Consider the following 25,740-nt stretch of genomic DNA (forward strand, 5'->3'; position numbering starts at 1 on the left):
GAAATGACTCAAAAACATGTACATGCCCACTAAATATTTTATTTTAGACTGATTTTTAAAAATATATCTTGCCATCCTTCCTCTGGTCTCCTATTTCTCCAAATGATAGTTTCCCCCAGTCAAGTATGATACATATATGTGTACCAGAGCAAAATGAGGACCAATACCCTTCAGTTTGCTTCAGGCTATTTTTATCAAAATTCATGAGAATTCTCATAGCAATTACTTAAATACATCATCCTTGATTTACTTCCCCACATTCTATCAGTAATTTTTAATTTCTACTGTTGATCTTTTCCTACAATGTGGTCTTTAGTAGTAGATACTAAACTTTTATAACCAGTGAATTTTAGGGCTGAGTATCTCAGATCTCACAGTGTGTCTTTGTGTTTCAAATGCATTTTATCTTTTAGTTATAGTATACAGAGGGGCCAATTAAAGTCCAAAATCGACTCAACAGAGTTCAGTAGTATTACCTGATGGTTTTCTCATACCTGTGTCCAGAAGTGATGGCAATTTTCCCTTCAATTCTCATTAATTACATCTGTCGGGCTTAGCCTCCTTGAGCCCTAGAGGGAGACCAATAAAGCTGAACTCTGAATTTTACCTGGATTAATTGATCTCTATTACCCAGTCATGTGTGCTACTAAAGCTTCCAAATCTGTCTTTTTTCTTGACCAGAAAAGATATCATCCGTCATTAACTCATTAACTTTAACTGTGACCCCTACAAAATGCTCATCAGCTTTCTACAATAGGTTGGGGACTGTAGGTTCTCTAAGAAGGGAGAAACAGTAACTCTATCTCCACAACATGAATTTATGCTGCTCTATATTTAGATTGAGGTCTGAAAGAAAAATATCAGAAACATCAGCCAAATCCCATCTATTTCCTTCATCCTGATAAAAATCTCAAGAATTTTCACTATATCCAGATTAGAAAGACAGATGGAGGAATTCTTTACTGAACACAAATAACATCGAGCCTGCCAAGAGTCATTTAGTTTCTTCAAAGACCAAACTGACATTTTTTATGAGTGAAAATGATTATGACTAGCGCCCCTGCCTCCACTCACTCACTCAGAGCTGAAAATTCCAAGTATCCCTCTTTTTTCCATCTTTATTAAATTGCATATTTCTTATTTACATTTCAATTGTTATTACCTTTCCCGGTTTCCAGGCCAACATCCCCCTAACCCCTCCTACTCCCGTTCTATATGGGTGTTCCCCTCCCCATCCTCTTCCATTACAGCCCTCCCCTCAACAATCCCGTTCACTGGGAGTTCAGTCTTAGCAGGACCAATGGCTTCCCCTTCCACTGGTGCACCTAGGCATTGCTACCTATGAATTTGGAGCACAGGGTCAGTCCATGTATAATCTTTGGATAGTGGCTTAGCCCCTGGAAGCTCTGGTTAGTTCGCATTCTTGTTCACATGCCGTCTCAAGCCTCTTCAGCTCTTTCAGTCCTTTCTCTGATTCCTTCAACAGGGGTCCCATTCTCAGTTCAGTGGTTTGCTGCTGGTATTCGCCTATGTATTTGCCATATTCTGGTTGTGTCTCTCAGGAGAGATCTACATCCAGTTCCTGTCAGCTTTCACTTCTTCATTTCATCCATCTTATCTAGTTTAGTGGCTATATTGGGCCAGATATGGGGCAAGCTCTAAATGGGCCTCTCTCCAAACTTTGTCTCCCTATTCCCTCCCAAGGGTATTCTTGTTGCCCTTTTAAAAGAGTGAAGCATCCACATTTTGGTCATCCTTCTTGAGTTTCATGTGTTCTGTACATCTAGGGTAATTCAAGCATTTGGGCTAATAGCCACATATGAATGAATGCATACCATGTGTGTTTTTCTGTGATTGGGTTACCTCACTGAGGATGATTTTCCTACTTCCATCCATTTGCCTATGAATTTTCATAAAGTCATTGTTTTTGATACCTGAATAGTATGGCATTGTATAGACGTACCACATTTTCTATATCCATTCTTCTGTTGAAGGGCATCTGGGCTCTTTCCAGCTTCTGGCTATTATAAATAAGACTGCTATGAACATAGTGGAGCATGTGTCTTTGGGGCATCTTTTGGGTATATACCCAAGAGAGTTATAGCTGGGTCCTCAGGTAGATCAATGTCCAATTTTCTGAGGAACCTCCAGACTGATTTCCAGAATGGTTGTACCAGTCTGTAATCCCACCAACAATGGAGGAGGGTTCCTTTTTCTCCACATCCTCGCCAGCATCTGCTGTTGCTGGAGTTTTTGTTCTTAGCCATTCTGACTGCTGTGAGGTGGAACCTCAGTGTTGTTTTATTTGCATTTCCCTTATGACTAAAGATGTTGAACATTTCTTTAGGTATTTCTCAGCCATTTGACATTCCTCAGCTATGAATTCTTTGTTTAGATCTGAACCCCATATTTAAATAGGGTTATTTGTCTCCCTGCGGTCTAACTTCTTGAGTTCTTTGTATATTTTGGATATAAGGCCTCTATCTGTTGTAGGATTGGTAAAGATCTTTTCCCAATCTGTTGGTTGCCATTTTGACCTAACAACAGTGTCCTTTGCCTTACAGAAGCTTTGTAGTTTTATGAGATCCCATTTGTCGATTGTTGATCTTAGAGCATACACCATTGGAGTTTTGTCCAGGAAATGTTCTCCAGTGCCCATGTGTTCGAGTTGCTTCCCCACTTTTTCTTCTATCAGTTTGAGTGTATCTGGTTTGATGTGGAGGTCCTTGATCCACTTGTACTTAAGCTTTGTACAGGGTGATAAGAATGGGTCGATCTGCATTCTTCTACATTCTGATCTCCAGTTGAACCAGCACCATTTGTTGAAAAAGCTATCTTTTTTCCATTGGATGATTTTGGCACCTTTGTCAAAAATCAAGTGACCATAGGTGTGTGGGTTCATTTCTGGGTCTTCAATTTTATTCCACTGGTCTATCTGTCTGTCTCTGTACCAATACCATGCAGTTTTTATCACTATTGCTCTGTACTACTGCTGGAGTTCACGGATAGTGATTCCCCTGGAAGTCCTTTTTTTGTTGAGGACAGTTTTAGCTATCCTGGGGTTTTTTTGTTATTCCAGATGAATATGCATATTCTTCTGTCTAACTCTATGAAGAATTGAATTGGAATTTTGATGGGGATTGCATTGAATCTGTAGATCACTTTTGGTAAAATGGCCATTTTCACTATATTAATCCTGCTAATCCATGAGCATGGGAGATCTTTCCATCTTCTGAGATCTTTTGCAATTTCTTTCTTCAGAGACGAAGTTCTTATGACACAGATCTTGCACTTGCTTGGTTAAAGTCACACCGAGGTATTTTATATTATTTGGGACTATTGTGAAGGGTGTTGTTTCCCTGATTTTTTTCTCAGCTTGTTTCTCTTTTGTGTAGAGGAAGGCTCTTGATTTATTTGAGTTAATTTTTTAGCCAGCCACTTTACTGAAGGTGTTTATCAGGTTTAGTAGTTCTCTGCTATCATATCTTCTGCAGATATTGATATTTTGAGTTCTTCATTTCCAATCTGTATCCCTTTGTGTCCCACATGCGACCTAACCAGCAAGAAAACACGCTGGGACATACGAATCCTTGCGGCAGCCAAACTTTTATTAAAATCTTAAGGAGAGCCCCGCGTGCCCGCATGGCGCAGCTTATATACACCCTAGCGCGGCGCATCTAGACCTGATTGGTCGCTTACCCATGTTCTCATAAGGCACACCGGAATGGGCAAAAAGACCTGTACGAAGGCACTCTTGCATTACGCACACAGCCAACTTCCTGAAGGAAGTCGGCTGGCGTGGGGAGGCCAGCACCATCTTGTCTAGCTTCGGCCTTCCACGTGGGGTGCAGTGGAAGCCAGCGTCATCTAGTGGTGGCGAATGTTATTGCGGCCCTCTACATCTCCCCCTATTTATTTATTTTATAACAGTCCTGATTTATTTTATATTATTTTATGACAGTCCTGTTCACCCTATCGCGTGCAATGAAAACCTCAGCAATGTGGAAGGGCTGATCAAAGGATCATTGAGTCTCTCTCATCCCAGTGCAATGGATCCACAGATCCATGGGGTGCAAGAGCAGAGAACTCAGATACCGACTAATATTTTGAAGATAGATAACCAAATTCAGGGAGGCCCCCATGTACAGCAATGGCCACAAAAGCTTGAGTGATAACAGCCTTGTCACGTTCTGTTGAGATCTGAGTTTGCAAAACCAACCATAGCATGAACACTAATCCACAGCATAGGGCTACACCAAACAGAGCCACTCCCGATAAGTAGTGGGCACCTCATCTGGTTCACCTCAGCTGTTACCACCAAGGGCCGTAGTCAAGCCGCTCCTATAATAGAATTTAGAATTCCCAATTGTTAGTAACTACTCCAGAAAGTTTACCCACTGTGCTTGTCTAACAATAGATTGGGGGAGGATAACTCCAGACACTGCAGACACAATGTCTGCAGCAGTAATGTACTGCTACAATAGCAGCAAAAGTGTCAGGTCTTTGCAGGACAGTTCAGGATCAGTCATTTTCTCTGGAACAACCAACGAGCAAGGCAAACATGTTTGAGATCTGTATAACCAGGACAAAGTTTCCCAGTCCACAGCAGCTTTACGCAGGTGGCATTCCTGTGAAGCTACAGTCTATAAAATGACCAGTTAAGGCAGCAAGAGTCACCAGGGAAATGAGGGAGGCAGCAACGGCTGGAGTCCAGTCTTCTCCAGAAAGCAGCAGTGTACAGAGGGTCAGAGAGCGGGCCACAGTAGGACGGGACACACGTAGCGGTAACACTGACTGCAGCAACGGCAAAATCTCTGTGATGACAAAAGGTGAAGGGGAATCTTCTATCTTGCTCTCAGGGCAGAGGAATGACTCCAGGGACCCGAACCAGGAGAGCTGAATCTTCATGTAACCAGGATCAGCAAGTCTCAGCAACCACTCAGGCAGCTGGCACACTCTTGTAGCATCCTGTAGAAAAAACATAAACATTCTCTCTTCCCCATATAAAATATCTGGACAGGATCATGTCAATATGTGGATCTCTCTATTTCACCTAGGCAGAAGTATGCCTAGTTGTAGGGTGCCATAAATTTTGGCATCCAAATTTTAAAATTGAAATAAAAGGAGCATTATTTAGCATACAGGGATAACTCCCCCTATTTATTTATTAAGATGTAGTAAGGATATTATTTATTAAGGTAAGTCCTCGAGGATTAAATTGAGGACACTGAGCACTTGTATTTATAAATTGACTTGTATACCAAATTATTGTCTCCAGCATTATTGTTTTGGATATATAAAGAATGAGATTTTTTTGACTAATTGTTCCTATGTAAGGCCTATAATCTGTCTGGTATCATTGTCCTCCCTTGCTAAAGAGCCCAGGCAATCCAGTTTGAGTTCTTAAATGTCCTATAAAGGAACAGTACTTAGTGCTCTTAACCACTAAGCCATTTCTCTAGCACCTCACAAACTTTATTTACCTAAACATAAGCATTAATTAGAAATGTCAAATCTTGTAAATATTGTCCAGATTCAGTCTTACTAGAAATCCCTGAGCTGGCAGGGCGGGGCTGAGAATTTAAAGTAAGCAAATGGAGTCTTCTTTTTTTCATATCAACTCTATTACCATTTTCAAAGTTAGGTATGAGCCTAAGGTTTAAATTAGTTGTCTGAGCCAGAGCACTGAAAGGACAGTGAGTTGTCAGACAATTTACACTGAAATCACTCACTGATTTTAAGTAGAAAACCTGTCTCTAATAAAGCATTAAGTAATTGAAATCAATTGTAAACCACAAGCCACACATCGGCTATCAGTATATGAATTGAAGGCTTGATTTAAAAACAGTGGCTAAACTACGGAATTTAATAATCTGTGTTGAAGCAATAGAAACTCAAGAGAATAAACAAGTGATCCAATCATACATGTAGCCTTTTCATTAGATGAACCACCTATAAATACACTAAGCGCATATCCTATGGGTTGTATGTACAAATATATAGGAAGTACAAAAGCATGTAAAGAGTAAAATTATCAATTTTGTCTGAAAAATTTGTATATGTAATAGGCCAAATATCAGTATTTTGTAATAACCAATTAACTGTTGTTTGGAATAAGATATGTTTTATCAGGTTTCTTTTTAAAATACTTCCATGACTCTAGTCCACAACTCTGTATTAACACAGCTGAAGCTTTATCTCCAATGTGTATAACAAAGACCTAAGTCCTCTGGTAAGGTGAGGTACTTAGCCAATTAACATATCCTTAGAAGCTTAAAATTAGTTTCAAATATTCTTTTTTGGAGTAGTGTAACAGCTACTCCCCAAATATTAAAGCTCATTTTGAGAGCAAAGATTTGTAGTAAAAATTTCCATATACACTGAAAGATTCAAAGTTCTAACTTCTTACATTGAAGAAGCAACAAAATTACATAATATAAGGCTATTAGCCATTCTTTTGTAAAATTTTTAATGATATCACTTCATGGGCTCTCTATAATTATAAGCAGGCTCACGAAATGAAAACTCAAAATCAATCATCTAAATCTATCTTGAAATGGCAGTTGGAGTAAGTAAACTGGCTGTAATGTTCTCACAAGTTCCAAAACCTCATCAATCCTTCGTAAATCTTGTAACAATCTCTACCTGTTTGATTTTTTCTTAATTAAAAATAAGCTTGAGTTAGTCAATGTAACACTGGCAATCCTTAATCACAATCTTTAAGTTCTCTTTGTAACACTAGAGCACAACCACAATGTCACCTGAGTTCTGAGTACATGACTAGGCAGCTGTCCTTGGGGCAGTGGAATTAGCATTAAAATACAGATAGCTTCAGGGCAAACCACAACTTTGGAAAGCAAAACTCGACCTCCAACAAACTAGTACAAAGTTTGAATGCCAATTCCTATATATGAACGCACGATGGCGTACTCTCTAGTACCTCAACAAAGAGACATTGTCCTAAATTCTTTTAGAAGCCTGGTTTCTAGGATAAGAATTCCATAAAAATATTATCTCAATTTAGATCTGTTTCCCTAGGTTGGCCCTTGTCACATGTTATCTAGAATGACTCCATCCAAATTACCAGCTTTATGTCAACTTTCTCTTACCAATATTATACCTTTTTAACCATATCCAATAACTAAAAAGCCAACAATCTATGACCAAGGCAAGTAGAGCATATTTACACATTTAAAACCAATGAGAAACAAAATTGAAGTGGCTACACATATCTTTAATATTTAGACCAAACACCATTTTTACCTTTTTAGCTATGATTTTAAGAGAAGCACCTTGTCACCTGTTGAGTCAAATAATAAGTCAGGGATTTCTCGAAGAGAAAGAGCTCTCAACTCTTGTACCAAAGAAGCTGTGAAGCTGCTGGCACCTTTAAGATCAGCTCGTGCAGACGCTTAGCCTCTGGGCAGCTTCTCCAGCTAACCTAGACTCCTGGCTGCAAGTGTAGGGCTCTAAAGGCCTGATTGAAACTGTTTTTTATTCATTTGTTCCCTTTTTGAAACGAGTTAAAACCAAATCAAGGTGTGAACGACCAGCAGATAAAGTTTTACCATTTTTTTTTTTGAACATGAAACATAAAAAATTTAAACAACGAGAAACAAAACCACAGACATAACTAACAGACATGGGGACATCCTGGTGCACCAGGGACAGACAATAGACAAAGAGGGAAAAAAAAACAGATGGTGTTCACGGTGACTATCCACTCTAGTGGAGTCGATATGGATGACAGATTGTCTCAATTCCTGGACTAGTCCATCAACATGTTGAAACCCAATTCCTGTAAGATACTGAGATATATTATCTGAGCAGCACGACTGACATTCGCCAATGGTATGGAAGTGAAACACAGTCCTGAATATTTTTACTCACAACCCAATTACATTAACTCCATCAAGCTGTACATGGGCATTGAGATGTCCTTTGTTTGATTCTCCTGAATAAATTTTCAGGCGGTCTGCCTCTATCAAGCCTAATCAGTATGACTCTGCAAATCTTATAGAGCCTGGTCACACCTTTTACCAGCACAAAGACAAAATTTTTCTCCCAAAATACTGTGTTCCTTTTATCTCCTTTTCTTTTCGTTTTTTCTTTAGAGACCTTTTCTCCCTCTGACATACTTTCTTGTTGCTCTGTAAGGACCCTCTGACCTGTCCTAGCGGCTGTAATGGCTTCCCACACAAAGAAAAAAATAAACAAAATTACAAGCCTTGTCCACGAAGGATCCATAACTTTCGGTTTCTTCACAGTTTTTGCAGGGGTCCCTCCCTCAGTAGCCGAGGTGGCCACTGTCTCCGGGGCGTCCTTTCCCCGTACTATCACCTCTGACGGTGGTAAGACCGCAGAAGGGCCTGGTGCTTGAGATCAATCAGTATCATTTTTTCGTTGCAACCTTTCACTACGCTCCGTTTCTGACATGCTTTCCTATCATGTCTCTCAGAGTTTACCTCAATTCCTGCCGCTTTTGGATTCTCTCCTCGGACGGAGGACTCCTTCCCTGTGCCTGGCGATGGTGTGGCGTTTTTTATCCCAGGTTCTTGGCACCAAATGTCCCACGCGTGACCTCGCCAGCAAGAAAACACGCGGGGACATACGAATACTTGCGGCAGCCAAACTTTTATTAAAATCTTAAGGAGAGCCCCGCGCGCCCGCATGGCGCGGCTTATATACACCGTAGCGCGGCGCATCCACACCTGATTGGTTTCTTACCCATGATCTCATAAGGCATGCCCCAGAATGGGCAAAGACCATAAGGCACGAAGGCACTCTTGCACATGCACACCCAGTTAACTTCCTGGAAGGAAGTCGGCTGGCGTGGCAGAGGCCAGCGCCATCTTGTCTAGCTCGGCCTTCCACGTGGGGTGCAGTGGAAGCCAGCGCCATCTAGTGGTGGCGAATGTTATTGCGGCCCTCTACACCTTTGACCCTCCTTTTGTTGTCTGATTGCTCTGGCTAGGACTTCAAGAACTATATTGAATAAGTAGGGAGAGAGTGGGCAGCCTTGTCTAGTCCCTAATTTTAGTGGGATTGCTTCAAGTTTCTCTCCATTTAGTTTAGTATTAGCTACTAATTTACTGTATATGGCTTTTACTATGTTCACTCATGGGCCTTGAATTCCTGTTCTTTCCAGGACTTTTATCAAGAAGGGGTGTTGAATTTTGTTAAATGCTTTCTCAGTATCTAATGAAATGATTTTTATCTTTTAGTTTGTTTATATAGTAGATTAAGTTGATCATTTTCTGTATATTAATCCATCTCTGCATACCTGGGATGAAGACTACTTGATCATGATGGATGGTTGTTTTGATGTGCTCTTGGATTCGGTTTGCAAGAATTTTATGGAGTATTTTTGCGTCGATATTCATAAGAGAAATTGGTCTGAAGTTCTCTTTCTTTGTTGGGTCTTTGCATGGTTTAAGTATAAGAGCAATTGTGACTTTAAAGAAGGAATTAGATAGCACTACAACTGTTTCAATTTTGTGGAATAGTTTGGATAGTATTGGTATGAGTTCTTCTATGAAGGTCTGATAGAATTCTGCACTCAACCCATCTGGACCTGGGCTCTTTTTGGTTGGGAGACTTTTAATGACTGCTTCTATTTCTTTAGGAGTTATAGGGTTGTTTAAATGGTTTACCTGTTCTTGATTTAACATCAGTACCTGGTATCTGTCTAGGAAATTGTCCATTTCCTCCAGATTTACAAGTTTTGTTGAATATAGGCTTTTCTAGTAGGATCTGATGATTTTTTGAATTTCCTCTGATTCTGTTGTTATGTCTCCTTTTTCATTTCTGATTTTATTAATTTGGATACACTTTCTGTGTCCTCTGGTTAGTCTGGCTAAGGGTTTATCTGTCTTGTTGATTTTCTCAAAGAACCAGCTTTTGGTTCTGTAGATTCTTCGTATAGTCCTTTTTGTTTCTATTTGGTTGATTTCAGCTCTAAGTTTGATTATTTCCTACCTTCTACTCCTCTTGGGTGTATTTGCTTCTTTTTTTCTAGAGCTTTTAAGTGTGCTTTAATTTCTTTCTTTATTTCTTCCTTGACCAGGTTATCATTTAGTAGAGCATTGTTTAACTTCCACGTATATGTGGGCATTCTTTCCTTATTGTTATTGAAGACCAGCTTTAGCCCATGTGATCTGATAGGACGCATGGGATTATTTCTATCTTTCTGTATCTGTTGAAGCTTGTTTTATGACCAATTATATGGTCAATTTTGGAGAAAGTACCATGATGTGGTGAGAAGAAGTTATATCCTTTTGCTTTAGGATAAAATGTTCTATAAATATCTGTTAAGTCCATTTGGTTCATGACTTCTCTTAGTCTGTCTACATCTCTGTTTAATTTCTGTTTCCATGATCTGTCCATTGATGAGAGTTGAGTGTTGAAATCTCCTACTATTTTTGTGTGAGGTGCAAGGTGCTTTGAGCTTTAGTAAGGTTTCCTTTATGTATGTAAGTGATCTTGTATTTGGAGCATAGATATTTAGGATTGAGAGTTCATCTTGGATTTTTCCTTTCATAAATATGACGTGTCCTTCCTTATCTCTTTTGATGACTTTTGGCTGAAAATCAATTTTATTCTATATTAGATTTGCTACTCCAGCTTGCTTCTTTAGACCATTTTATTGGAAATTTGTTTTCCAGCCTTTTACTCTGAGATAGTGTCTGTCTTTGTCTCTGAGGTATGTTTCCTGCATGCAACAAAATGTTGGGTCCTCATTGTGTATTCAGTTTGTTAATCTGTGTCTTTTTACTGGGGAATTGAGTCCATTGATGTTGCAATGTATTATGGAGTAGTGACTGTTATATTCGCATTTGGATGTGAGATTATGTTTGTGTCCTTGTTTTCTCTTTGTTTTGTTGCAAAACGATTAGTTTCTTCCTTTTTCTGGTGTGTTCCTTGCCTTCTTGTGTTGGGCTTTACCATTTAATATCCTTTGTAGGGCTGGGTTTGTAGAAAGATAGTGTGTAAATTTCATTTTGTCATGGAATATCTTGGTATCTCCATCTATGTTAATTGAGAGTTTTGTTGTATACAGTAACCTGTGCTAGCAGTTGAGTTCTCTTAGGGTCTGTATGACATCTATCCATGATCTTCTGGCATTCATAGTCTCTGGTGAGAAGTCTGGTGTAATTGGTTTTCTTTTTTTTTTTTTTTTTTTTTTTTTTATTTTTTTTTTTTTTTTTTTTTTTTTTTTTTTTTTTTTTTTTTCATTCTAATAGGTCTGCCTTTATATGTTACTTGAGATTTTTCCCTTACTGCTTTTAATATTTTTTCTTTGCTTTGTGCCTTTGGTGTTTTGATATTATGTGACTGGAGGAGTTTCTTTTCTGGTCCAATCTATTTGGAGTTCTGTAGGCTTCTTGTATGTTTATGGGCATCTCTTTCTTTAGGTTAGGGAAATTTTCTTCTATGATTTTGTTGAAGATATTTACTGGTCCTTTGAGTTGGGAGTCTTCACTCTCTTCTATACCTATTATCCTTAGGTTTGATCTTCTTATTGTGTCCTGGATTTCCTGTATATTTTGGGCCAGTAGCTTTAACATTTAACATTATGTTTGACAGTTGTGTTGATGATTTCTATGGAATCTTCTGCTCCTGAGATCCTCTCTTCTATCTTTTGTATTCTGTTGGTGATACATGTATCTACGGCTCCTTGTCTCATCCTTTGGTTTTCTATATCCAGAGTCGTCTCCCTTTTTCTTTCTTTATTTCTTCTATTTCCATTTTTAATTCTTTCACCTGTTTGATTGTTTTTTCCTGGAATTCTTTCAGGGATTTTTGTGATTCCCCTCTATAGGCTTCTACTTGTTTATTTGTGTTTTCCTGCATTTCTCTAAGGAAATTCTTCATGTCTTTCTTGAAGTCCTCCATCATCATGATCAAATGTGATTTAAAATCTAGATCTTGCTTTTCTGGTGTGTTTGGATATTCAGTGTTTGCGTTGGTGGGAGAATTGGCCTCCAATGATGCCATGTAGTCTTGGTTTCTGTTGCTTGGGTTCCTGTGCTTGCCTCTTGACATCAGATTGTCTCTGGTGTTACCTTGTTCTGCTATTTTTGACAGTGGCTAGACCATCTTATAGGCCTGTGTGTCAGGAGTGCTGTAGACCTGTTTTCCTGTTTTTTTTTCAGCCAGTTTTGGGAACAGAGTGTTCTGCTTTCAAGTATGTAGTCTTTCCTGTCTACTGCTCTTCAGCTGTTCCTGTGGGACTGTGTCCTGTGTCCACCAGGTAGGTCACTTGGAGCAGGAAAGTTGGTCTTACCTCCAGTCTCAGTCCTAAATTGCTCCTCGGGGGTGAGTTTCAGCTCGCCTTGTGGGAAGCAACCAGAAGGGCCTGTCCTACTTTCTCTGAATCCCTGTGCACAGGGTCCCAGATGGTGCTAGGTGTGTTCCTCTAGATTCAGAAATGTGGGCAGAGAGTGGTTTCTGCCTTCCCAGGCCTGTCTGTCCCTCTGAAGGTCTTAGCTCTCCCTCCGACAGGATTTGGGTGCAGGGAGTTTTTTGACCGGGTCCCTTCAGATCCAGGCGCAGTCTGGACCGCCAAGTATCCCTTTTTTAATGATATTGTTTGATATTCATCTCAGATAAAGATATAGATAATTACAAATCATCCACTTAAAACTATACTAAGAACAAGCTTTTCACAGATTAGGCTCAGACCTGAAGTAGCAATGTGTCGTTCAATTGCACAGGGAGGCCAAAGTCCCCTCTATATTCTCTTTATTCCTACCTAGAATCTTCATGATCACTGATACCTACAGCCATACCCAGTCACTTTGCCACCCCTCTCCTGCCCCACCCACTTCTCTTTGTCTCTTCTTATTGTTTTCTTGGTTCTTTCCAGTATTTCAAAAGTGCTTTTGGTGCTCTTGATCACTCCATTTTAAATATTGTTTTTTAATCTTGGATTCCTTAATCTTGGATTTCCTTAATCTTTCATCATCTGTAATTTTATCATTAGTTCCTGTATCAGTTTACCTTATTCATGAAACCATGAATCACATAGAGGTCTGCTAAAGCTACAAAATGACAAAAATTATTACACTGTAACTATTTTGCCCTATTTGGTAACTCCTGGAAATATCTGGATACCAAGAACTAGAATTATAGTCTGAATTTATAGATGAAGTAAATACAAAGTACACACCTACCCCCAAAAATTAGCATTAAGAAGGTGAATGACTTCAATTTGCATGTTGCACAAATGTTGAAAGATCAGGTTGGAATACTAAAGTCAAATTGTTATATTAAAACTAACTCTGTCTATTTCATACTTATTAACATATAGTTCACATGTTTTTGTGGGGCAAAGTATACTGCAAATACTGGAGTGTCACCATTCAGTGTCATCAAAACTAAGAAAAATATTCTTGCAAGTTCTTACCTTGTACCATGTCAGAAAACCTCTTTCTTCCTTTGCTGTTTTTTTTTCTTTTTTTTTACTGCCAATTGTCTCCAAATTCATGAAGACAGTTAATTAAGAAAGAAATTATTGGATCTTCAGAGAACTTTCTCTTTAATTTTCATCTCATTGTTCTTCCACATAATCCTTCACCAGGGGATAAATCTGTGCCATGTATATCCCCATAATGAGACTCAGGCCCAATAAATTGTGTAAAGTAACTTTATTTCCCCAGACATAACTGTTGTCTTGGAGGTTTACTGCTAAATAGGCTCACCATTTCTGGTTCCTTATGAACTCTGGCTGGCTATTTCAACTCTGCTGTTCTGGCTCAACCTCATCTCCAAGCTGACTGGTTCAATCTGACTTCTCCTAGATTCTCTCTAAATTATTTTGGGTGGCCTCCAACAAAGTCTGGCAATTTGTTCTAATCTGGCTCCTTTCTTTTTAAATTGGATATATTTTTTATTTACATTTCAAATGTTATTCCCTTTCCTCGTCTCCTGTCCATCAGCCCCCTATCCCCTCCACCCCCCCATAAGGGTGCCCCCCGTCTACTCCATCTTACTCCCCCCCCATTCCCCTGCACTGGGGGTCCAACCTTGGCAGGACCCAGATCTTCCCCTTCCACTCGTGCCCCAACAAGGCTATTCTCTGCTACATATGGAGTTGGAGCCCTGAGTCAGTCCATGTATAGCCTTTGGGTAGTGGTTTTCCACTCCTTCTTAAAAGGGAGAACAAAAATATCCATAGGAGGAGATGTGGAAGCAAAGTTTAGAGCAGAGACTGTAGGAACAGCCATTCAGAGCCCTCCCCACATGTGGCCCATATATATCCACCAAAACTATATTAGATTGATGAAGCTAAAATGTATATGCTGAAAGGGACCAGATATAGATCTCTCCTAAGAGACATAACAAGAGCATGTCAAATACAGAGGTGAATGCTAGCAGCAAACCACTAAACTGAGAACAGGAACCCTTTTGGGGGAATTAGAGGAAGGATTAAAAGAGCTGAAGGGGATTGCAACCCCATAAGAACAACAATGCACACCAATCAGCTTCTTATTCTCCATTTTCAACTGCCTGTGCTGACCTACTCTGAACTGAATGGACTCAGGAACAAACTCAACTCCATTGCACTGCACTGCACTGTACTCACTGCACTGAATCCCAACTGACTAATGAACTCGTCCTGCACTGCTCTTAAATAGTCTCCCTTTCTTTCTGTTCCTGTGAGAATTGGGTGTATCCTATCTCCAACTCATTCTGTTAAGTCTTTCACTGATTCATCACTTTGTCTGCCCTTAATTAGAAACCACTGTTAGGGATTAAAGATTTCCACTAAGAGTGTGTCTGTATTGCAGCCAGAAAGATTAAAGGTGTGCAGCGTGTCTATATTCCACCTGTATAAAGCAGAACTAGATGTCTTTGGATGTCGTCAGAGCAACCATGTTGCTGGATAAAAATTCCTCTGCAAAAACTGTCAGTACATCTTTTGCTTTTTTAAACCCAGAGCAGATGAACACCAGATTCTTCTTAGAACACATCAGAACAAAACTTTCCAAGCTATTGAGTCAACACAGTTCTAAAGTGTCTCTTCTGTTTCTACTGCTGACATTTCGATTGAATGTTCACTCAGACTCCACATCATTCTTTTGACTCATTTTACCACCATCCTCACCTTACAGGAATCAGAGCTGTTTCTCAAGAACACATAGGTAATCCAAGCACAATAGTCAAGGTGTATGCAATTGCCTTTACATACAGAAGTTTCATACTGTGTTTTATTCACTGGCTAAAGATCTATAGGTCTAAGTACAGCCTCTCATGGCTGCTCCATGCTTGTGAAGTCTATTTCTCATTTAGTTTAATTTTATGTTCTTAATAAAATAATGACTTAGAGCCCAGGGGTCATTCTCAGAGTATAATAACAGCTCAGGACTGAGGTTAACCCACTACATAAAGTCAGTTAGATATAACAGAAAGAGTTGTTTGTTCACTCATTATATTGCATTTCAAGTGAAAAACTTTTACTTGAGAAAAGCAGCAGTGGTCTCAAAGATTTTAAAACAAATTGTCCAGAATAAAAAGAAAGATAATCAGTGAATTCTGTTTTGCTAAGCATATATTGCAGAATCATGAAATCTTAGTACTTTGATAATGATCTTTCCAATTGCTTCCACTGCTGTGCCAATATATGTAAATGCTCATGGAAGAAGCAATTTTGTCTAGTTTAAAGATGTATTTTAAACCTATGGTTTGATATAATTTAAGTAATACATTATATTTCAAAATTATGTGACCTACATGCACAATATTAATTATTGAGACAACTCATATTTCTACTTGGGAATGCAAGCACCAGCATAATTTACTAAACCCTAAAGATGATAATATACCATATAAAGATGTAAATATACCATTTCCACAATAAAATTGAAATCATATATTCTTTACTAAAGACAGACAATTTCACAGCATGCAACAAGTTTGCCATAAAATTGATTTTTTGGAAGTCAAAATATGGCTGCATAAACCAACACATTTATTAGGGTTCTGAAAAAAAAGGTTTCCATTTTTTTCTTCAAACTTACAACAGTAGACAAAGATAATTTCAGTAGAGGCTTTAAGATGCTTTGAATTATCATATTTTAATTGTTTCCATCAAAATCCAATGGCTTTATAGACCTTACAATTGAAATGTTTCCAGTAATGATATGATTTTTTTTAATCTCAGGTTGAATCGACTCACTTTCATAATTTTAAAAATCTGTCTCACACTTTACCGAATCAATCTTGATCATTCTCTCACTTTTGCAATCCATAATTATGGTTATTTTCACTTTCACATTTTATAATATACTATAGAACTAATGCAGTTTTGAACCAAATGATTAATTTTTCTCTTAAACAAATATGAAAAGAACTATCCGAGCAGAGATATAACTATAAAATGTATTAATCTGTACCTTTAAACTAGAGGTTTGACTAGCAAAAGAAAGAACAAACCCTTGTTATCAGTAACCATGTATTCTTATCTTCTATTCATTGATTTTATTATAAATCAGTTTAATAAAATGTTCCTTTATCATACAGATGTTATATTTGTTAATTTTACATTGCATTGTGTAGAGTAGAAAAAAAATACACTTTTTACGTGTATTTTACGTCTTTGTCAAAGTCTATTTGTACTGTGTGCTTTCAGTGTCTATGGAATCCACTACTGGATCCCCTGGGGTCACAGTTAAATGCAGTTGTGAGCCTCCATGTGGGTGTTGGGATGTGGACTCAGATCATCTGTAAGAGCAATAAGTGCTCTTACCCATCAAGCCATTGTCCAACCACAAATTTCAGGGTGTTTTTTAAATATGAATATATGAAGACCTCTCTTTAATTTGTTATATTTAAAAGTACCTGTATAATTTCAAACAAACATCATTGTGAATTTTAACTTTATAACAAGTTTATTACTTACAATTGATTTTCAGGAAAAGAGCAAGGAGTGATAGCAAATTCACTTTTCAAAATGAAGTAAACCTCTATCAATTTTCATTTATAATTCACCAAACCACGGGTATCTGTGAAGATATTATAATACAAATTAGAGCATGATGTTATCTGGTAGCACTTCCAAATAGGATAGTGTAAAATAAGGAAGCAAGCATGAAAGGAAACTCAAAGCAAGCAGCTTTATCTGATAGACTGTATTTTCCAAGGAATTCACTAGAACTGTGAAAATTAAGTATCAAAAAGTTGTCTCTAGGAGAATGAAAAATTCAACCAATGCTTCTGGTATGTATTTTCACTTTGGTTATTTATACTAAATCTCTCAATAGTTTTTTCTCTACTCTTACCATTTTTTTGTGATATGTAAACACCACAGCATTTTTACCTCTCTATTAAAATTTCATATGGGAGTTTATAATGATGAGTGCATCTATACAATGTATCCAGATAAGGAAAACTTCAGATCAACTCATCTTCATGTGCTTCAGCTGTCTGTTCTTCATATTAAGGCAAACATGCATCATGGTAGAAGTGAAATCATGATTCTGAAATCCTGAATTGAATCAGGTGCCCGTTTCTTTACTAAAGCACCTCCTACTATTTTTTTGTAAACAGGATGATGAGGTGAGGGAGAGTCGGTTCAGCTTCACTGCCTATGGAATGGGGCCCTGTCTTCAAGCAAAGGATGGTGTGGTTCCAAAAGGTCCCAACCATGCTGTCCAGGTCATGCCAAAGAGCACCGATGAAATGAGGAAGGTCTTCATCGACAGGGCTAAGAAGATCGACACCATCTCCCGAGCCTGCTTTCCGCTAGCATTTCTGATTTTTAACATTTTCTACTGGGTTATCTATAAAATCCTTAGGCATGAAGACATTCATCATCAGCAAGACTAAGTCTATGAAGGCATACAAAAACAGAGCATTGAGAAGAAAGAGTCCCAGCTAAAGGAGCGGGGTGTGTGTGCATGTGGGGTGCAGGTGAGAGTCAGTGCATCAGAACAGCATATGGGGAAAGAATTTATTTTGATTTCCTATGTAAAATAGTGAGATAGTTTGGTTAAATGATACAAAATGTACATCGTGGGTGTCCTGCTTCATAATCCTGACAGGTGATCTGTTGTCTTCCTAGTGTGAAAATGTGTTGCATATGCTTTACAAGCACATAGAGTAGACATGATAACTACATTGGGAGGTCTTGAGTTTTAATTCAATTATAGTAAACACTGCGGAAGCAAGATTTACACAATAAAATGTATAAAGCAAGTATAGCAAAATGATGAGTATAATAAAATGTCTTGAGATATACAGCATATCGATGAAGTAACAAGATCATTAAATGTCAAGGTCACTCATGTCAGAACACTGCCATAGAAACAGTGTGGAACCAACACCCACAATAAAAACAAAATCGGATGGTCAAAATGAAAGCCACCATTTAGAACACTATGGCTTAAGCAATCATGTTTATAAAATTCTACTTATCTTTACATCTCTAGGAATGAGGAGGAAGATGTTGAAGACAGTCTTTTCTTGTAAATAAGTGTTGCCTTTATTTTAATTAGTGCCAAACACTAATGACTAAGCCAATACATTTGTTTTCCTTAAGTTAAGTAGTGGCTTGTTTGTATGTATGGTGTTTTTAATGTAACTAAATAAGATCCAATAAGACTTTTCTATGTAGTGTAGAATGAGACTTTAAATATTAATTATACTAAAGCACTTACATTTTGATAAAAAACAAATACAAATAGATTCATAAAAGATTTTTAATAAGAATCATTTTTTTCACTGAAGTTTCATCTCATCAGAGTAATCTATGATCCCAAAATGCCTCCAAATAACAGGAGAATGGGTTTTAATTCTAAGTGATTTAAACATATTAGCTCCATCGAGTGAGATTATTTTAATCTTTATGAGCTAATGCATTCAGAGTAGTAGGGACTCGTGAGTTGTAAAGAATTTAAAAGCAACTCTGCTTGAAAGTTGTTCATGACCCATGCAACATTTCAGCTGTATTGAAGTTTTGTTAGCTCAGTCACACAGCAGCTACCAATCTCTGATTCTTTTACTGTTTTTCTTAAATATTGTTGTCATTAATATTATACTTTAAAACCTTTGGAGTGACTTTAAGATATTTTAATTATTGGTTAGTCTATAAAATTATATACAGTGAAAATATCAAGAATTTTAAAACAACTCAGATAGGTTATAGAAAAATCAAGTTTTTGAACCCATGGTACTATTTTTTTGACCTTCAACATCTCCGAAAACTCAAAGCAGAAACTGCCATTTAAAGCCAAAAAGAAGCTTTTCAATATCTCTGTAGTTTTATTAGCCAACCATGGATTTTAAAACTAACTTTTTAAAAAGTAATCCATGCTGATCAGTGTTTGCTAATAAAAAGTAAAAATATCACTTTTATAAGTAGTTTACACAAGATAAGAACATTGTGGTTGTGATTTTATGCGAAGTCTACAAGGAAAATAATTTGATACCAAGCGTTCCCTCTGCTTGAAGACTATCCACTTGAAAATCAGATATACATGTTATCCTTTCCTGTTTATGAGTGAAAACCATAGAAATATATTCATGTATTATATATTAGAGCAAGATATGTTACTTAGGCTGAGAGCTAGCCAGAGGGTTTGAAGTAATGATGAATTAACCCCTTCCATGTATGCTAGCACACATTTTTCTATTCTTAATGTATCTTACTTCATAAGTTCTCTAACATCACTTAAATTGAGTAAACCCTGCCAAAAGCAAACAGAAATATAATAATCACAAACACATATATGCCCCAGAGGTGTGATCATCACTCCCCAGGTGTGATGAGCTTTCATATTTGAGGTCGCTAGATGTCATTTTTCTTTTTTTTTTTAATCTCTGAAGTAGAAAAATAATGTATCAGTCATGAGAAAATTTGTCAAGAATGACATTCATTCTACAGAAATATTGCTATCTCAAAAGTATATTTCCTTATTTTTTCTTATGAATAATTCTGCTTTCTATTATGTTTTATTCTGTATGCAACACACACACACACACACACACACACACACACACACACACACACACACACACACACACCACTAAAAACAACTTTCTCTTACAAGGCAGCCATTACAAAGCAAACAGGGATGAATTAAAGGAGCTTAAAAAATTTGTCCCCTTTAATAAACTAATTAGTGCAATATTACAGAACCTTTAAAATTATAGTAACAACAACATCCTGAGGTATTAGTATCAAAATCCTATATCAAATGAAGATTTTGGTCCATAGTACTGAGAATTGGAACCAGTTTGTTACATGTGAGGGAAGAGATTATTGCTAAATCATAGCCCGAGTCCCAAGCTAGAATTAAAACTAGAGCAATATCAATGAGAAGAAATACTTCAAATATTTACTTAACCACAACTCATTTAAGCTGGAGCTCCAGTGCAAACTTTCTGAGGTATTCTAAATTAGCCATACTGCAACTATGGGGAGTGGGGTGCAGGGTGTGGAGTGGAGCACATGCATGACATTTATTTCACTTAATTTTAAAATCTATTCATTTTAACATGAAATATTTGGTTCCCCAGGACACACATTGTTAGGTAATTCATTATCTTATTAGTATAGATGTGTATAGTTTTCTCTTTCTTCCCTAATCACTACAAGACCTAGAACTTTCTTTATGACTTACAGGAGTTATCAGAACTACTTTAGACATGAAACAGAGTTTTAAGCCATCCTTTTTCTCTCCAGAATTTCTTCCATTACATTTATCCAAAGATCTAATCAGCTCTCAGCTCTGTTACACAGAGTATCATGGAAAGTTGCCATATTTCACAATACATTCTTCTATGCATAAATTCTAATAAATTTAATTTTTAACTTTGAACTATAAGCACATACCTATTATATGATTGCATGCATTGACTTTTGTGAATGTCCTGTATCTATATAAGATACTGGAAGTTATCAAGAAAATTATGAAAAATAAATCATATATTTAAAAGAAGATAATGAGCTCTTAACTACACTAATATTTTTGTAAATGAACACACTATTTGAATATAGTCAGGTGTATCTTTCATATTGTTTCAAAAAATTACATTCATCTCATTTTGTGAAAATAGTTTTCTATTCTCAGCATGATATATTTTAATCTGCTAGTTACTTGGAAGAATGGAGTATCATATTGGCAACTAAATTTCCTTTTATTATAATGTGTACCACATGAAGTTGACTTGTGAGAAGATGACAGGTAACAAGCTAAAATAGGAAATATATTTTAGTATTAAATATTGGAAAATGGAAGCAAAATGATCCAATCCCCTCTGAAATAGATTTTATATTGTCATATAATCTTTAATATTAGCAGTATATATTCTTTTATTTTTCAGCCAAATTGGTCAGTATTCATTGAAACTGAACAGGTCAAAACTATGAGAGTAGACATTATCCTTGACATATTAGGAACACATTAGAATGGTTTCCAACTTTGAAGCAATTTAATTTGACAATCAGTCTAAGCCAATTATAATCAATGAAAAATGAAACCTATAAACATAGGAAGTGTCTTATCTCTGTGAGCAGATTATTATATTAGTGATTGAAATTGTAAGGCTTTCTTAAATAATACCTACCAACCAAGCACAACTATAATACTTGCATTCCTGGCCTGCTAATTTGTATTCATTTTCAGCAAGATGAGCCGGATTGTGTTGCCTATGATTGACTTTAAGGACACTGTAAAGTCGAAATAAATGGCTGACTTTGTGCCTTTTGGGAAAGAATTTAGTGATCAAACTGCACAATATTTTAAATATCAAATTTCAAGTCCTATAAAACTGGACCCAAGAATTGTCTAACCTGTGCCAATAGGTCTAAAGAACTTACCAGAGGCAATCTTTTTCAAATAATTTTAACAAGAATACCTTAGCTGAATTTATGTGAATAAATAGACAGTGGAAACAAAACATGAAACTTCTATTCAAGATTTACATGATCTCATAATGCCTCCAGAACTCATTACTGCATTTTCTTTGGGGGATTAGAGTCCTAGACATAATACTACATAGTAACTACAGGGAGGTGGTTTAATGGGGAGAGTGCTTTCTTGGTATTTGAAAGACCCTAGGTTCCATGCAAACAATACTAACAATAATAAGACTTAGACAGACTCCTAGCTCCCATCTAGAGACTGAAGTCAGCAGTCTCTTCCTTTGCAGCATAATTTGCATAAGAAAAGGTTAACTGTCATCCAAAACCATTTACTTCCTAAAAAGGAAACTCCACTCCTTCTTGACCAAAGCCCACTCTGCATTTCCTAATACCTGCTGCCATTGTTTTTGTCCGACTCAATATCCATATTATTCATTTTATTTATTTAAGAAATTCATTGCAGCACTTTGTCAAATCATAAGATATATTCAGGTTTGCAAAATAGTGAATATAAAATTGTATATTTAGTAAATGTTATTGGTTTTTATGAAGTTCTATGTCATTATTTTCAGTAACTTTAAATTTTGTCCTATAACTTAGTACTTATTTCAGATGTATTTCAGATATAAATATATAGAAAGTCTTAGAATGATAGAAAATGTAAAACAAACTATGAAATAAACACCGATGCTTTTATTTAGATTAAAGGTATAATTCAAATATATTGACCTGATTTAGTTTATTTTAATACTTTATTTTTCTGTGAAGTGCATGAGCAAAAATTATCTTCATAGACAAACCATTTTACACAGTCTCTAGCCAAGCTTGTTGATATTCTTGAGGAATAGGAACTCTGAATTAAATGCCAAAAAAGGATTATGATGTAAAACTGTACTTGACCTTGTTTGAATAATTTTGCATTTCTTTACTGTTTCATCTTTATGAATTATGCAGAAGCTGCTCCGTAAGTTCACATTTTAGTGTATGATGAGTGATAAAACTTTGAAACCATGGAGTGAAGCATCTTGACATTTTATCGGCATTGTGGTACACAAAATCTAAAGAAACAATGTCATATATTCTTCCATGGATTCCTTTTACATGTTGTGTAATGACTTCATTTACTAATGAGAAAAGATGGTCTAAAAGGCTATTCCTCATTTTATGATACTAGTTATTTTCTGAACATCGAAAGTACATCTTCCTGAGGACGGTATTTGAGTCTCCCTTTCTGTCTAGATGGATGCCACAGTTTTTCACGACATTGTGATTTGGAGGTATGAAAATGTTTTGCATGGCTTTACCAACTTGTTTTTGTTATATGACCTATAGTATAATTTTGCAGCTAACAAAATCTCTAATGAATCATTAACCTGTGAACAATATATTGTCTTCCTCGTGGAACTGCAGATAATTTGATCAGAAATATAATAAAAATTAATGTTTTTCAAGACCGCGATTCTCTTTTAGTCTAATTATCTATAGAGAAATTTTACTAAAGAATTACATCATTTTATGTCAGAAATCATACTACATTTCTCCTGCTACAAACAATCACATGTGGTATTTTAAATTTCAGATATATCATCTAAGGAAGATTGATACCTGTCAGGGTGCTTCCTTTTTGTCTAAGATAGAATAAAAGGTAAAAAAAAAAACCTTCCATCAATGCCTTTTGTTTTAGAGGCTTTGCCTTAAATTTTTTTAATCACTAAATCACTTGATTTATTTAAGGCAGCATTTGTAATGGGGCGTTGGATAATCTTTTATTTTTTAATCTTCCAACTTACCTTGCTATTGTTCATCACCAGTGAGGTTTGAGTGTACTGATAGTGAAATAGTAAAAAAAAAAAAAATGATAGAAACTTTGACATCTAATACAACTTAAAACTATTATCCCATGGTATAAGATTATAACATGTCTCTCAAAGTTGCAGAATGTAACATTTATTTGTAACAATATTTTCCATAACATTATAGATTTACTGCACAAGGTACAGTAAAATTTGTAGATTGGAGATTCTTTGCTAAATTGGCATGTATTTCCACAAGCTGGTCCTCATTAACTGTTATAATGGTTATTCTATAGTATTTCTAGAACATTATAGTTCTAGAAAATCATCACATTTTAATATTAGCAAAATTCCTTGACTGAAACACAGCGCAGGTACTGGGCAAAGTAATCTCAGAGAATAAGAGCTAAAGGTATCTATCAATGCAATGTAAACAAAAAATAAAAAAAGATTTGTGACTACAAAAAAAATAGAGAGAAAATTGTTAGTAAATACATTTCAAAAAATTCTATTACTATAATTTCACATTTATTATAATACATATAATAAATATAATAATGTTATAATTTAATGTTATTTAAATTGCAATAATTTAAAACAACTACTATTAGACTGACTATAATTATTAATTTCAGTACCGCCTAAGCCTTGTTTGTTTTTCCATATCTTTTTTTTTATTAACTTGAGTATTTCTTATATACATTTAAGGTGTTATTCCTTTCCGGTTTCCTGGGCAGCATCCCCTCCCCTCCCCTTCCTTGTGGGTGTTCCCTCCCCCCTCCCCCTTGCGCCCCCCCCCAACAGTCTAGTTCACTGGGGTTCAGTCTGCAGGACCCGGGGCTTCCCTTCCCACTGGTGCTCTTACTGGGATGTTCATTTATACCTATGAGGTCAAGGTCCAGGGTCAGTCCATGTATAGTCTTTAGGTAGTGGCTTGGTCCCCTGGAGCTCTGGTTGCTTGGCATTGTTGTACATATGGGGTCTCAAGCCCCTTCAAGCTCTTCAGTTCTTTCTCTGATTCCTTCAACGAGGGTCCTGTTCTCAGTTCAGTGGTTTGCTGCTGGCATTCGACTCTGTATTTGCTGTATTCTGGCTGTGTCTCTCAGGAGCGATCTACATCCGGCTCCTGTTGGTCTGCACTTCTTTGCTTCATCCATCTTGTCTAATTGGGTGGCTGTATATGTATGGGCCACATGTGGGGCAGGCTCTGAATGGGTGTTCCTTCAGTCTCTGTTTTAATCTTTGCCTCTCTGTTCCCTGCCAAGGGTATTCTTGTTCCCCTTTTAAAGGAGGAGTGAAGCATTCACATTTTGATCATCCGTATTGAGTTTCATTTGTTCTAGGCATCTAGGGTAATTCAAGCTTTTGGGCTAATAGCCACTTATCAATGAGTGCATACCATGTATATCTTTCTGTGATTGGGTTACCTCCTCAGGATGATATTTCCAGTTCAACCATTTTGCCTCTGATTTCATAAACTCATTGTTTTTGATGGCTGAGTAATATTCCATTGTGTAGATGTACCACATTTTCTGTATCCATTCCTCTGTTGAAGGGCATCTGGGTTCTTTCAGCTTCTGCTATTATAAATAAGGCTGCTATGAACATAGTGGAGCACGTGTCTTTTTATGTGTTGGGGCATCTTTTGGGTATATGCCCAGAGAGGTATAGCTGGATCCTCAGGCAGTTCAATGTCCAATTTTCTGAGGAACCTCAGACTGATTTCAGAATGGTTTGTACCAGTCTGCAATCCCCCAACAATGGAGAGGTGTTCCTCTTTCTCCGCATCCTCAACTAGCATTTGCTCTCTCACCTGGGTTTTTTGATCTTAGCCATTCTCACTGGTGTGAGTGAAATCTCAGGTTTGTTTGATTTTTCATTTCCTGATGACTAAAGATGTTGAACATTCTTTAGGTGTTTCTCAACCATTCGGCATTCCTCAACTAGTGAATTCTTTTTAGCTCTGACCCCATTTTTTAATAGGTTGATTTGTCTCCCCTGGGTCTAAATTCTTGATTTCTTTTGTATATTTTTGGATATAAGCCCTCTATCTGTTGTAGGATTGGTAAAGAATCTTTC

The 25,740-nt window shown here is 36.9% G+C and overlaps 1 protein-coding gene across 2 annotated transcripts in view; it reads left to right on the forward strand.

Annotated features, from left to right (window-relative positions):
• Glra3 (glycine receptor alpha 3) overlaps positions 1–18,448 on the forward strand; it is a 251,344-nt gene extending 232,896 nt beyond the window's left edge. Inside the window, exon 10 of one of the 2 annotated variants that reach the window (XM_032918805.1) lies at positions 17,551–18,448. In XM_032918805.1, the coding sequence (XP_032774696.1) occupies positions 17,551–17,829 (279 nt within the window). In that variant the 3' untranslated portion in view covers positions 17,830–18,448. The remainder of the gene's footprint in view (positions 1–17,550) is intronic. The other variant, XM_032918806.1, reaches the window with a different exon arrangement.
• The last annotated feature ends 7,292 nt before the right edge of the window (positions 18,449–25,740 follow it).

This window comes from Rattus rattus, chromosome 13 (genome assembly GCF_011064425.1).
Source record: "Rattus rattus isolate New Zealand chromosome 13, Rrattus_CSIRO_v1, whole genome shotgun sequence".
Lineage (NCBI taxonomy): Eukaryota > Metazoa > Chordata > Mammalia > Rodentia > Muridae > Rattus > Rattus rattus.